Source organism: Cervus elaphus, chromosome 10 (assembly GCF_910594005.1).
Source record: "Cervus elaphus chromosome 10, mCerEla1.1, whole genome shotgun sequence".
In the NCBI taxonomy this organism is placed as follows: domain Eukaryota; kingdom Metazoa; phylum Chordata; class Mammalia; order Artiodactyla; family Cervidae; genus Cervus; species Cervus elaphus.
In genome coordinates, this window is record NC_057824.1 from 52,491,428 (window position 1) to 52,506,321 (window position 14,894).

The 14,894-nt window shown below is 60.3% G+C and overlaps 1 protein-coding gene across 1 annotated transcript in view; it reads right to left on the reverse strand.

Moving 5' to 3' along the window:
• The window catches only part of SLC29A4 (solute carrier family 29 member 4), a 16,341-nt gene extending 3,096 nt beyond the window's left edge, over positions 1 to 13,245 (reverse strand). The window contains 10 exon segments of the mRNA XM_043915556.1: positions 3 to 106; positions 227 to 275; positions 277 to 363; positions 1,164 to 1,411; positions 2,498 to 2,572; positions 5,531 to 5,659; positions 6,134 to 6,247; positions 6,547 to 6,672; positions 9,245 to 9,426; positions 12,979 to 13,245. Of these exon segments, the coding sequence (XP_043771491.1) occupies positions 3 to 106; positions 227 to 275; positions 277 to 363; positions 1,164 to 1,411; positions 2,498 to 2,572; positions 5,531 to 5,659; positions 6,134 to 6,247; positions 6,547 to 6,672; positions 9,245 to 9,416 (1,104 nt within the window). The 5' untranslated portion in view covers positions 9,417 to 9,426; positions 12,979 to 13,245.
• Positions 13,246 to 14,894: the final 1,649 nt, after the last annotated feature.

A 14,894-nucleotide genomic window follows, 5' to 3' on the forward strand; every position in this document is an offset into this window, starting at 1 on the left:
ACTCGAGACCCGGAAACAAGGCACAGCGTGATGAAGTAGGTCACGGCGATGGAGAGCATGTCCGCCCAGATGACGCGGGCCACCACGTAGCGGTGCAGGAGCAGGGCTGTGGGCGGCCGGCGGGGTCAGAGGGCCGCGAGCCCAGGGGCCCCTGCCGACAGCCCGCGGGAGCACCCACCCCGCCCCGCCCCGCGCGCAGACCCGACGCCCGGGCCGGCTCGCCCACCTCGGAAGGAGGGCCAGCTGCGCCTGATCCTTGGCCGAGGCACGTCGAAAGCGTGTGTAGGCGCCCCCGCCCGTCACCTCGTGGGCGGGGCTGTCCTTCGGGGACCCGCCGTTGGCCAGCGCTGGGCCCTGGTGCTCCTGGAGGGAGGACGAAGGGGGCGGGGTTTGCGCGCGGGTCCCGAGGCCCCACTGCTTCCTGCTGTTGGGCAAAAACGCCAGGCTCTTCCCCACCGCCCAGCCTCTGGGCCTGCGCTCCCCTCTGCCCCCCATGCCCTTCCGGCCGCACGGGTCAGGTCTCAGCCCAGAGCCATCCGGGGAAGTTCCCTGACCATCAAGGGGGCCCCAGCTTCTGACCTGGGCCTTGTCACTGGCCTCCTGTGGGCCGGTCTCTGGCTCACTGTTGTGTCCCCAGTCCAGGGCCCAGCGAGGGCGACTCGCTGGAACAACGCCTTCGAGAACATTCTGGCTCCCCTTGCCCTGACCTCCTCCTGGCCGGCTCCCCGGCTCCCCTGCGCCTAGCCCCCACACCTGCCATCCCTGGGCCCTCCACGGGCTACGGGCTACGCGGCCCTGCCGCCACCAGAGCGCGCCCCAGCCCCCAGGACGGCTCCGCGCGGACCTCAGGCCGCAGGTGTGGGCCATCACAGCCACGGGGACGCCCAGGCTGCAGGTGTGGTCCCTCACAGCCGACGTGGGGTGTGTGTGTGTGTGAAGGACTCGGGGGCTGTCATACCCAGAGGGGACTCAGGCCCCGGACATGCGTGCCACCGAGGGATGGAACCGTGGTCCACGTGAGGAAGGATGGCCCGTGAGAAAGCGCCTCGGGCCACAGAAGGAGCTGGAGCTTGAGACGACAAGCGGGATGGGGAGCGCGGCTGGGACAGGGTGGCGGCCGTGCCCGGGGGCCCCCAGATGCCCGCCCCGACCTCGCGACTTACAAAGTGCACGTCCTCGGCGGCCACGTCGTGGTGCACCCGGTAGCCGGCCCTGCGGCTCGGGCGGCAGTGGCGGGGCCGCGCTGTGTGGTAGAGCACGAAGCGGCTGCCCCGCACCAGCAGGTGCAGCAGGAAGCAGAGCAGCTCCAGGCCCGCGGAGACCAGGAAGAAGATGAGCGTGCCGGCCCTCTCGTCGGGCAGCAGCAGCTTGGTGAGGATGCGGCTTAGAGAGACCATCACTCCCGCCGTGCCTGCGGAGGAGGGGCCGTGACGCCGGCCCCGCCCCCGCCGGCCCGGCCCCGCCCCGGCCCCGCCCCACAAGCTAGCCGGCAGCCCTAAGACTTGCCCATAGGAGGTGTCCATGCAGACCGCCCTCCCGGCCCGCCGCCTGCTCACACCCGCTCCCGCCCCGCTGGAAGCAAAGATGGAGTGCCTGCTGTGTGCCTAGCACCGTCCCGGCCTGAGGACACAGTGGGGATGATGCACACAGGCCCTTTCCTAATGAGGCTGGTGGGGAGAGACCCCAAGGTCTCATAGAAGAACACCAGGATTTGGGGGTACAGGCAGAGACCTGGGGCGGGGGAAGAGGGCGGGGATGAGCATCCCTGGCAGGGGGCTGGCATGAGCTCTGCGTGTTTCTATTTGAGGAGCTGAAAGGACGTGGTGGGCTTCAAGCCAGGTGGATGGGGGCGGGGGTCACAGCAGGCCAGATACCTTCCTGGGGGCCCCTGCTGCTTGGGGCTGTGTGGAGGGAGGAGCTGCCGCTGTGTGGAGCGGGGGCACCGCACGAGGGGGTCGGCTGCCTGGACCCGGGGCTGGAGAGGAGGGATCAGCCGGAGGGCGGGCAGGCAGGCAGGCCCTCGCGACTTGTGGAAGGATGGGGTGTTGAGTAACTTTCAGATTGAGCGTGGGGGTGCAGTTCACTGAGGCGGTGGGAAATGACACGGTGGGCTTGGGACAGTGAGTCTCAGATGCTAAGTGGCGGTGGCTCGTGGGTCTAGGGCCTCGAGGAGGGCCTGGTGTTGAGGGACAGCACTTGACATCACGTGTGTGGATGTGTGTGGGCACACACAGACACACAGCACATGCCTCACACAGGCGCTCCGAGACACTCCAGACCCACGCTCAGAGGGGCACCTGCGCCTCACATCCCAGAGGACCGCACACCAAAGAGGCCACGCCCTTCACAACCAGATTCCTGGGAGTCCCGCCCCTGCTTCCCGCCAGGCATTCCCACCCCAGGTGCCCAGGGCTCCTGAGCCCCACCTCAGGCCCAGGGAGAGGCTCTCGGAGCCCAGAAAGCCCAGCGCCCACTCCTGGGGTCTGCAGATACTCACTCTCTCCTGTCATCACCCCCTGCGTGTACCTCTTGGGCAGCATCCCTGTGTACCCGTAGAAGCTGGATTGCTGCACTTGAGAGAGAGAGAGAGTAGTAACCGTGAGACACCACCTGTCACCTGTTCATAAGTTCAAGAACACTTGTGTTGGCAAGAGCGTGGGGAAAGGACATGAACACCATTGGGGGCAGACGGACGTGGTCCAACCACCATGTGGGGTGTGGTGGAAACAGCATTGCCTGCCTTCCGTGTCCCCACCCTGGACTGGCCAGGCTCCCCCACCTCCTCTGGTCATTGACAGCCAAGCAGAAATGACACATATCACTCCTGGACCAGGCAGGAAAAGCCCACTTGGTCTTCCGGTCTTTTCTCCCCCAGGGGCAGCTACAGACAAGGCCACGGGCTACAAATGGAGAACCACTGTCAGTACCAGTGAGTCTGGAAAGTCCCCAGGGACAGCCTGGACGTGCAGCAAGAGGCAGGAGTGAGACTGGTTCTGCGAAGCCACTGAGATTTCTGGGCTCATTTGTTCCCAAGCATAACCTCTCTCATCCTGACCAATAAGACAGAAGTGCAGGGACTTCTCTGGTGGTCCAGTGGCCAAGACTCCTTGCTCCCAATTCAGGGGACCTGGGCTCAATCCCTGGTCAGGGAACTATTAATAGATCCCACCCGCCACAACTAAGACCCGGTGCAACCAAATATATATATATATTTAAAGACAGAACTGCAGCAGTGTCTGGGCAAAATAAAACCACGCTGGCTCACACCCTATCATCTAATGACTCCACGCCTAGAAGTAAACCCTGGAGCAGGACTGGCACACGAGGATCTCATGGTTGTCACCAGGATTTTTTAAAAAATAGAACAGACCTGTGTACAAAGCCTGGATTGAGAATATTATTTCACAAAGCCTTGATTTCATTTATAAACACACATACACACACACGTTTGCTGGGTCATAATGTGAAATGCATTTCTTCATGGAAGTCATGATCAACAAAACTACTGGCCTGGGCCTTTGCAAACATTGCTGCCATAAAAGACAGGAAAACTGAGCGCCACTTGGATTAAAGACACTACCAGTAATGCAGCACGTGGTCCTGGGTCAGAAAGACAGAAACTACAGAGGACATTATAGGAACAGTCTGTGAAATCTGAACATGGATTACAGATTCAATGACAGTATATCAGTGTTCAGTGTCCTGATTTGGGCAATTGTAGAGATGGGAATACCAGACCACCGGACCTGCCTCATGAGAAACCTATATGCAGGTCAGGAAGCAACAGTTAGAACTGGACATGGAACAACAGACTGGTTCCAAATAGGAAATGGAGCATGTCAAGGCTGTATATTGTCACCCTGCTTATTTAACTTATATGCAGAGTACATCACGAGAAACGCTGGGCTGGAGGAAGCACAAGCTGGAATCAAGATTGCCGGGAGAAATATCAATAACCTCAGATATGCAGATGACACCACCCTTATGGCAGAGAGTGAAGAGGAACTAAAGAGCCTCTTGATGAAAGTGAAAGAGGAGAGTGAAAAAGTTGTCTTAAAGCTCAACATTCAGAAAACTAAGATCATGGCATCCGGTCCCATCACTTCATGGGGAGACAGTGGAAACAGTGTCAGACTTTATTTTTTGGACTCCAAAATCACTGCAGATGGTGACTGCAGCCATGAAATTAAAAGACGCTTACTCCTGGGAAGGAAAGTTATGCCCACCTAGATAGCATATTAAAAAGCAGAGACATTACTTTGCCAAAAAAGGTTTGTCTAGTCAAGGCTATGGTTTTTCCAGTGGTCATATATGGATGTGAGAGTTAGACTGTGAAGAAGGCTGAACGCTGAAGAATTGATGCTTTTGAACTGTGGTGTTGGAGAAGACTTTTGAGAGTCCCTTGGATTGCAAGGAGATCCAACCAGTCCATCCTGAAGGAGATAAGTCCTGGATGTTCATTGGAAGGACTGATGCTGAAGCTGAAACTCCAATACTTTGGCCACCTCATGCGATGAGTTGACTCACTGGAAAAGACCCTGATGCTGGGAGGGATTGGGGGCAGGAGGAGAAGGGGACGACAGGATGAGATGGCTGGATGGCATCACTGAGTTGATGGACATGAGTTTGAGTAAACTCCGGGAGTTGGTGATGGACATGGAGGCCTGGCGTGCTGCGATTCGTGGGGTCGCAAAGAGTTGGACACGACTGAGCAACTGAACTGAACTGAGACACGGTTCTAGGAGAAATGTCTTAGGTTTAACTATTACTGTAGTGAAACGCCCTGAACTGTGAGTGTTAAGGCAAAAAGTGTGATGACATCTGGAGTAACTCCTGAAGGGTTTAAAGAGAAAACGTTCATTATTTTATATATATGTATTACTTATATTTATATGTTCATTATTTATATATATGTACGGGGAAATTTATATACACATCTACTTTAGAAGTGGGGAAAGACAGAGAAAGCCAGAGAAGGAAAGAAAGCATTTGCAGCAAAATGTTTACAATTGGGGAATCGAGGCGATAGTGAAGGGCAGGGAGGCCTGGCCTGCTGCCCTCCACGGGATCAAAGAGTTGGATGTGACTCAGCGACCGAACAACCATACGAAGGTGACAGGTATATGCGAACTCATCGTATTATTCTTGAAACTTTTCACAGGTGTGAAATAGTTTCAATAAAACGCTTTTTTTTAAAAAAATTGGAAAGCTACTGCCCGAGAGAAACACTGACATGGAAATATGTGCCTGGAAATATGTGCATGGAAATATGAAGCACAGCTTATGCCCGAGAAAACCAGGGCGGTGCCTTAATGTCCGCATGAGACTCCTGGGCGTGTGGACATGTGTGCAGGGGGTGTGCTCTGACACTGCGTGCCCAGCGCACGCAGCCCTATGGGTGTGCAGTGTGTGATGTGTGAAAGTGGACATGCCCGTGTGCATGTGGACGCACACCAGCCCTGAGCCTGGCTCGCCCTGTATAACACGCCCCCGGCACACAACTCAGCCCACGCCCGCCCCCCAGTCCTACCTGTGCAGCCGAAGGCCACGGTGCCCACAGCGGCCAGGTTGATGGCGTAAGCCTGGTCCCTGGAGAAGAGCTGCAGCCAAACGTCGCAGATGCTGATAAAGAGGAGGGGGCCCAGGGCTAAGAGGTAACCTGTGTGGGGAGAAGCCAGAGAGGGGAGCAGTGAGCGGTGGGGCTGGGGGAGCCCCCTCACCCCACACAGGGCCAGGTCTGAGGTGCTCTCTCTCTGCCGTTCCCCTTAGGACTGGGAGCGCAGGACATCTTAGAGGTCTCAGCGGGGCACCTGGAAGACTTCCTGGAGGCAGCGCCTTTTGAGCTGGACTTTGAAGCTGAATGTTACCATGGAGACAAATGGGAGAGAAACAGCAGGGGAGAGCAGGGGCCCCGGGACACACGTGGGGCACACAGCAGCCTCCCCAGGTGTGGGCATCATGCCAGCGTGTACTGCACCCCACGAGCCAGACCCGGTTTTCATAGTGGAACCTGTGACGTTCCTAGAAGGAGGTGCGCCCATCTTACAGACAAGGAGAGTGAGGTGCAGGGGATGGAGGCGTGTGTGGTGGCCAGAGGGGATGCTGGGAGCCGGGCGGGCAGCGGGCAGCGTACCCGCGGTGATCCTCGTGTGCAGGCTCAGTCTCTCCACCAGCGCGTTGTTCAGAAGCACGGCCACCAGCGCCACCAGGATGTAGGTGAGGCTCATGTCAAACACAATCGAGGTTCCTGCGGGCGGTGGGGGGACGCTGGGGAGGCAGCCGGGGAGGCAGCCGGGGCTCCGGGGAGCCCCAGGCTCTGCACCTGCCCCCACAGAGCATTGCTTCCTCCCCCTGCCCCAGAGGGGCTAACAGCCCAGAGCGGGTGAGGGGCTGCCCTGGGGTCATGCAGCAACTCACAGCCGAGCTAGGGTTTGAAGAAAATGGGCCCCTAGAGTAGGGTGCTGCCTGAAGGGTTTCTGGAGGGCAGCAGGCCCAAGCCGCGTGAGCAGGGCAGCGTGCGATGGCAGGACGAGGCTGGGGGCCCACCTGGGTACTTGTGGTGCAGGTAGTCCACGTCGGTGATGAAGCTGTTGTAGGGTAGTAGGAAGCCCACGCCGGCCAGCAGCATCGCGAAGTAGATGGCGTGGTAGCGGTCATCAGGCACCGGCTCCTCTGCCGACAAACCCAGACTCCGGGTGAGATGTGGACGGGCCCACGCGTGGCCGCGGCCACCACACTGAGGCTGCAGGCTGCCGCCACGGGCACAGTGGACCACACCCCCCATCGTGACCACCTTCAGCATGGCCGCTCCTAATGCTCAGCCACTGAAGCCATGACTGTGGGCACTCTCCATCCCTCTGGCCACCGCTGCCCACACCACTGCCATCACGGCCAGCATCAAAAGTTACAGAACACCGTGGCGGCTGTCACCATCATACCACCATCACGACAACCATCACTGTTCCGTGGTCCATCGTCACCCTGGCCGCTGTCACCCCGGCTGCCATCCACCCCACAGCCGAGGGTGGCAAAGCCAACCATGCATCACGGCTATTGGCATCACCATCACAGCCACTGGGACCAGGGTCACGGTCACCGGGCCACTGTCTACCCTCATGGCCACTGCCGCCCGAGTCATCACCGTCGCGGCTACTAGATCGACAACCACCCACGCCACGACCAGAGCAACCTTCGCCACAGCAGCCGTCCGTCACCAAGAGACCACCACCTCCGTGACCCTCACCGCCGCTGTGACTCTCATCGTCATGGCCATTGAAGCGCCTGGCTGGACAGAACACTGAAATGGCTTTTTGCAGACTCAGTTCAGGGCCAGCTGGGTGGCAAGAACTAGTGGGGCTGAGACAGTGTTCTCTGGGAGGCTGTCTACACTCCAAGTCCAGGTCCAATATACGGGGCTGGTTCTCCTAGAGTTAGCGTTCTCATACCCAGGAACCATGGCGGAAGTGAGAGTGGGCCCAGTCACTATGATCTGTAGGGGTCCCCTAGCTAGGGATACTGATGCTTTCAAACTGTGGTGCTGGGAAGAGTTTTGAGAGTTGCTTGGACAGCAAGGAGATCAAACCAGCCAATCCTAAAGGAAATCAGTCCTGAATATTAATTGGAAGGACTGATGCTGAAGCTGAAGCTCCAATCCTTCAACCACCTGATGCAGACTGACTGATCCAGAGCCGACTCACTGCAAAAGACCCTGATGCTAGGAAAGACTGAGGGAAGGAAGAGAAGGCGGCGACAGAGGATGAGATTGTTGGATGGCATCACTGACTCGACGGACATGAGTTTGAGCAGACTCTGAGAGATGGTGAAAGACAGGGAAACCTGGTGTGCTGAAGTCCATGGGGTCACAAAGAGTTGGACACAACTGAGTGAACAACAACGGCAAAATGTGCGCTTCCCACCCCAATGTCTCCAGGCTCCGCTGGTGCAGGGGGCTGCGTTCCAAAGGGCGGGATGTTTCCACCCCAAGACACGGTGATTGTGCAGAGGACGGGGTTGCTGTGGCAACTGCGGGGGGCGGGGGGCTGATCCTGACCATCATGGGGACATCCGGGTGCTCCCACGTGTGGGTCTGGAAGACGGGAGATTCCTTATGGCCTCTCTCAGGACATCCGCTTCCTGTGATACAGTCCATGGCAAATGACACCAACCCAAGTCTAGCAGGACTCCTAGTGCTCCAGAGCCTTCAGGATAAGAGCCCTGACCAGCTAAGGTGCTGGTGGAGGGCACAGGGAATGTGGGGTGGGGGGTGGGAGAAAGTAGTTATAAATACCAGCTATAGCCATGTGACTAGCCAGACAGGAGGACTGACTGAGCATTTCTTATTTTGATATGAACACGTGTGTGTATATGTATTAGGGCTTCCCTGGTGGCATAGATGGTAAAGAATCTGCCTGCAATGCGGGAGACCTGGGTTCGATCCCTGGGTCGGGAAGATCCCCTGGAGAAGAGAATGGCAACCCACTCCAGTATTCTTGCCTGGGGAACTCCATGGACAGAGGAGCCTGGCGGGCTACAGTAATCAAATGCTGTTATTTTATTCACTTTCTCACCCCTGTATCATCTAACATAAGGTGTGTTCGTAACAGTTAACTCTGCATCTCAGTATTTAAGTTTCAGGGAGCTAAGAAGAGGTGTGAACATCAACGCACAAGGACTTCGCATCCCCTGGGGAAAGGGTTAGTGTGTTTCCCTGACTTGCCCAAGGTCCCTGAGCAGACAAAGAGACGGGAGCTCTTTGGAACCCAAATCTGCCTGACTCCAGACCCGAACGCTGCCCACTCTGCAAGCCTGCCCTATTTCCTTCACCGAGGGAACCTGAGGCTCAGAGAGGTGAGGTCCTTGCTCTAGGACACACGGTCAGGTAGTAAACGGGGTCCTTGAATCTCACATCAGTCCTCTCTCCGGGGACTTCACTGAAGTGAAGCAAGGCTGGCTCTGGCCAATGAATGTGGCCAACATAACATACGTCGCCTGCAGATGGAAGTCTGCACGCGGGTCAGTGCACCTTAACTTAAGTCCACGTTAACAGGGAGGCTTCCCTGAACACACCGGGACACACGGCGTCGGGGAAGGCACTGGGACCGTGGGCTCCTCTGTCACCGAAGCAGGTCTAATCCGTCCTGACCAGTGCTGGCTCCCGGGCTCAGTGATCCCCCCACCGAGCTTCCCCATCCCAGGAAGGCTCGGGAGGACTCCCAAGGCCGACCCTCCGCTGCCCCTCACTCACCAGAGTCCGTGAAAATCGGGATGCCCCTGGTCCTACCGCCCTGGGCCTGCGTGGCCCCGGCCACCGCCTCCTCCAGGTGGCCGCCGTCAAAGCTGAAGCTCATCACCACGCTCCCGTGCGGCGTGCTCGCCACGCTGGCCTCCCGGGGGCGCTGGCTGCCCACCGAGCCCATGGCGGCTGTGCTGCAGAGAAAGCAAAGGAGGCCGGATGGGGAGCCCAGGAGAGGACCCCCGCCCCACTGCCCTGCTGCCAGGCCTGCACCCTGCAGGGCCGTCCGTCCTCTCTATTCAGCCCATCCTTTTTTTTCCCCTCTTTTTCCTTTTTTTGCCATGCCACATACTTATGTGGCTTATGTGGTCTTAGCTCCCTGCCCAGGGATTGAACCTGGGCCCTCGGCAGTGAAACTGCAGAGTCCTCATCCCGCCCATCTTGAAACACTGCGCTAGATGCAAACCTAAGCGGACACGTGATGTCACGTGACTTGTGTCTTACGATGCTCCCCGGCTGCAGCAGGGAGCAAGACTGGAGGACTGCATGAGGGTGGCGGCGGTGGGTACAGTTGAGAGGGAAACAGATGCGCTGGTGGGGGAGGGATGGTTTGAGCACTCTGTGTACCAGTGAGGCACTCGAGTGTCCCATGAACCACTGCCCTCTGGGAGGAGGTTCCAACATCCACTCATTTGACGGCTGATGAAAACGAACGTGACTGGGTGAACAGCTCCTCTGCCCCGCCACCCCTGTCTCACAGGCAGTGAGCAGTGGGGCCTAAACCTGGACCCAGGCCTGTGGGTCCCCAAGCCACCACGGCCCACGTACTGGGGCCAGCGACATGAGGTGGCGGGAAGTCCTTCCTCTCCTGCTCTCGCCTCAGTTCCAATCTGTATCTTTAGAGGAAAGGAGCTATTAACTGATCCTCAGTGGAGGTGGTTGTTCAGTCGTGTCTGACTCTTTGCGACCCCATGGGCTGCAGCATGCCAGGCTCCCCTGTCCTTCACCATCTCCCGGAGTTTGTTCAAACTCATGTCCATCGCATCGGTGGTGCCAGCCAACCACCTCATCCTCTGTCGCCCCCTTTTCCTCCTGCCCTCAATCTTTCCCAGCATCAGGGTCTTTTCCAGTGAGTTGGCTCTTCCCATCAGGTGGCCAAAGTATTGGAGTTTCAGCTTCAGCATCAGTCCTTCCAGAGAATATTCAAGACATTTCCTTTAGGATGGACTCATTTGAGCTCCTCGCTGTCCAAGGGACTCTCAAGAGTCTTCTCCAGCACCATTGGAGAAGTTGGGTGTCTAGCTTTTTTCCCTAAAATACTGACCAGTTTGTTTTTGTAACAACCTTTAATCATTTATCTGACTGCCAAGAGGATACACACTCATTGTAGGGAACGGACACAGAGATGAGACGTGGCAGCATCGGGCACTGAGTGTGGCATCCCTACTTCCTGATTCCCCCTCCCCCCGGAAGTGCGGGTCAGGGGACCCACAGAAGAAGCGGGGAGAGGGACCGCTTCCTGAGGGACCCCCGTGCCCGGAGCCGCTCTGATTCTCCTGAGCTTGGCCCATGGCCACGCCCACCCCCACCTCTGCCTGGTTCATCCTTCCTCCAGCAGCCCAGCCGCAGTCTACCTGCTCCCAGCCTCCCCTGGGCTTCCCCCACTTCTTTGCTTCTCGTAGAGACTTTTAGTTGGGGTCTGAGAGTCTGGAGCCTTCTTTGCTTCCAGGTGGGTCCTGGGGAAATTCTGTCCCTGCCAGCTAGGGGCTGACCGGCAGATGGGTACCCAGGAGCAATGCTGGGGGGGGAGTCCAAGAAGCCAAGTGTGACCCCTCCTCCAGGCTCAGCCCAGGACCTCCTGCCACATCCGGGGCTGGGGGGCCGAACAGGACTCAGGACGGAGCTCAGACTGGGGGTCAATGGCTGTGGTCCTGGGCAGGGTCCTGCACAGAAGGCTTGGACACCCTGGGCCCCCCAGCCACCCAGCCTCCCAGGCGGGCCCAGGGCAGGGGCAGGTGGCAGCGTGGCGGTCTGTAACGACGAGCACCCCTCCCTCCAGCCCTGGAGGACATCCACCTCCGATCCCCTGGCCTGTGTTCCCGAGACAGACGCGGTGCCCAGGACACACCCGGCCTCTGCGCTGAGGTTTCCGCCTAGCCGAGAGGCCACGCCACCCAGGAGGCGGACGTGCTCCGCATGGAGCCAGGAGGCCACCCCGCTGCTCCCAGACGCTCTGCGGGCGAGACGGGCAGCTGCCACTCATACTGCCTGGGCCGCTGTGCCCACATGCTTCTCCAGGCCCCCTCCTGGGAGGTGCTCAGTGGCCCCAGGACCCCCGGTGTGACCTCCCATGTTGGCAGGGCAAGGGGGGCTGGCTGGAGGGGGCTGCCCCCTGTCTCCTGGGCTGCAGTCCTCCAAGCCGACCCTCCAGAGCCCCCCATGCCCAGCTCCACTCCACACAGGCAGCCCGGAGCCTAGCTCTTCCCCCGGCCCCTCCTCCTCCGGGTCCCGCTTTAATTAAACTTTATGGACAGGCACATGGGCACAGGGGTCTTCTCCCTACCCCAGCAGTCCTGAAGGCCCCTACTTCGCAGAAAGAGAGATGGAGGCACAGAGAGCCGGGTCCAGGGTCCACAAAGCGTGTGCTGGAGCCCCGCCAGGCCGACCGCCTTTAGCTCCCCCCTATTTCAGAGGCAACTGCGTTCTAACTGCGGCCCCAGGGCACTGTGAAGGCTCCGGGTGTGTGAACCCCAAGGCCAGGCCGACCCCTCTCAGGGGCTGCGCTCTAGCCGGAGGGCACAGGGAGCCTGGGATCCGCTTGGAAAGCCAGCCGGCTAGTCCTCCTGGGGCCTCAGGCCCCTGTGAGCCCCTGGCCCTGGCTGGCTGGACGCCCTTGGATGGCCCTGCCCGGGACCCATCTGAGCCAGCTTGTAAGTTCCCTACTGCTCTTTCCCCAGCCAAGCCTTCCCGACTGGCCGAAAGTCCTCACTGGTGGTTCTGCCCACAGGAAAGTGGGTTTCGAGACCCTCGGGCCACCCCCTGCCTGGAGCGCGGGTAGGAGGCAGGCGGGAACGCACCGGCCAAGGCAGGCGCCACAGGCGCCCGCCGGCCCGGGGTGCCTGGCCCCGCCCCTGGCCCCTGGCCTTGGTGCTGCAGTGCCCCTACCCCCGGCTCCCTCGGCGAGACCAGCCCCACAGCAACGCAGTCGGTTCGCAGGCCGGCGCTCCCGGGCGAAGGACAGACGGTAGGACCCCTGGGAGGTGACCTCTGGGCGCAGGCCCCACCTCTTTCAGCCGCTCTCCCAAAAGCTGGGAGGGGGCGGGCAGGGGGTAGGGGCGCGGTGGGGCGGAGGAACTTCCAGGGAGGAACTTCAGCTGGAAGGATGCTGGGGTGTGCCCGGGGAGGAGGTGGTGCCCGGCCCGGCAGGGCCTGGAGCCGCCGGCCACTCTCCGCTTCCCAGGTCTGGGTCCTGCGCTCGCAGACGGGCTGGTAGCGGGCTGGCCCGGTCCGGAGGCTGGACAGGGTGCGCGTGGGAGCCCGCTCATCCCGGGATGGGGTGGGAGGATGAAGGTCTCGGGGTCCCCGGGGTCACGCGCCCGCGCCCCTAGACTCGGCGGCCGGAGTCGGCGCGGAGTGGGGGGGGGAGCACGGAGCCGGGCCGCGCGCGCCTCAGACAAAGGCTCCGACAGGTCCCTGCGTCCCGGCTGGCCAGCGCCCCGCTCGCCGCCCCCGCGATGGCCGCTTACCTCGGTCCGGTCGGGTCTGGGGGTGGGGGGGGTCCTCGGGACGTCCGGCCCCGCCCGCGCCCGACGCCCCCGCGCCGGGACCCCTGGGCGCCCGCGCCCCGGCCCACTGCGTCCCTCTCCCGGCACCCCGCCTCGGGCCCGGCGCGGCCGGCGTCCTCCGCGGGTCCCGGTCCGCCGGCCCCCGGGTCGGCGAGCGCGTCCGGGGGGCGCAGCAGCCGCGGCGAGCACAGCGGGGGACCCCGCGCTCCGCCCCGGCCCGCCCCCCGCGCGGAGCCCCGCCCCTTTCCCTCCTCCCTCCCCCTCCCCCGCCCTCCGAGCCCGCGGGGAGGGGGAGGGGCGGAGACTGAGGTCTGGGCCCCCCCTCCCCGGTGACCTCGGGGTGACCTGTGGCTGATCTGGCTACCACTGCCCATGCCCACCTCCGCGCCTGGGTGCCCAGTCCCACTCCCCTCCCCATCTCCCCCTTCCCCGTTCACCTCCCCCAGCTCCGGTCCCCTCGCCTGGGAGGCCTGTGGTGCTTGAAGAGTGGGTGGGACAGGTCACCCGGTGACCAGATTCAAGTTTTGAAGGATGAGTAGGAGTCTGCGAGCAGGAGACCCTGTGCATTCCAAACAGGGCTAGGGGCTTCTGCAGCCTCGGTCCCCACTCTTGCCCCGGGGTCCCCTTGCTCACTGCTTGGGATCAGACGCTGAGGATGCGGCTTACCATCTTGGAGCCTCAGTTTCCTCCCAGGGGGATGGACTTACAACCCCCCCAGGGCTGTTGGTCCCTGCGCGCGCCTCTCTGGGAGCCTCCCTTTGCTCAGGTGTGACCTGGGAGGAGCCCACCGTGCCTGGGAGATGGGAGGGAAGGTTCCTTGTCAGGAGAGGCGTCCAACCTCAAGGGGAGGAGAGGTGGGAGGTGGATGAACCTGCCCGTGGGAAGCCCCCCACTCAGGGCTGAGCTCCCCCAGGAGGGATCCACACAGGTGCCTGGCAGACACCCTGCCAAGCTCCCACCTGGATGCCTTCCCCTCACTTCCCACCAGACTAGCCCCTCCTCCTGTCTGGTGACCCACCTCTGGTGAGCAGAGGGTGGGCTGGGAGACAGGGCCAGTTGCTCAAAGTCATTAATCTCAGTGTTAATGAGCCTGGTGTCTCCCAGGGCTCTAGAGCTTTGAAAGGGCCAATGCAGGAGGCCGTGGTGGAGCTGCCCTTGTGCAAGGAAAAATTATTTGGTGCCCGTGAGACACTGTTCCAGGTGCAGGGAGCCCATCAGGGTCCCTGCCCCCATGGGGTTTCGCAGGCAATTGGCAAGTGGAATCATTTCCGGAAGCTTCAAATGCCTGGAAGACAGAGGCAGTGGTGGGAGAGACAATGGCGTGTGCCTTCCGGGGGTGGGTGGGCGGGCGTCATTGTCTAGCGGTCAGGGAAGGGCACTCTGAGAAGGTGACACTGGACCAGAGAGACTGGCCCCTGGTGGGGAGCTTTGTGGGAAGGGTGCTCTGGGCAGAGGGACCAGCCAGGGCACAGTCCTGAGGCCAGAAAACCTCATTCTATTCAAGAACAGAAAGAAGGCCAGTGTGCCTTGAGCAGAGAAAGTGAGAAGCCACTCTGGGGGGACGAAGCGGGGCAGAGGGCAGAAACCAGCCTGAGGGGTCCTGTTGGAGCGTCTTATTTCTTTATTTTGGCCACACCGAACAGCATGTGGGATCTTAGTTCCCCGATCAGGTATCAAACCCACATCCCCTGCAGTGGAAGCAAGAAGTCCTAACCGCTGGACTGCCAGTAAAGTCCCTGGAGTGTTTTAGTCGGAGGAGGTTTTTAAGCCTAGATTCCTGGGGTAGGGGGGTGCGAATTGGAACAATCCTCCTGGAAAGTAAATTGGCTTAAAAAAGATGCCTTTGATTTGGAAAATCTAGCCTAAGGAAATAATTC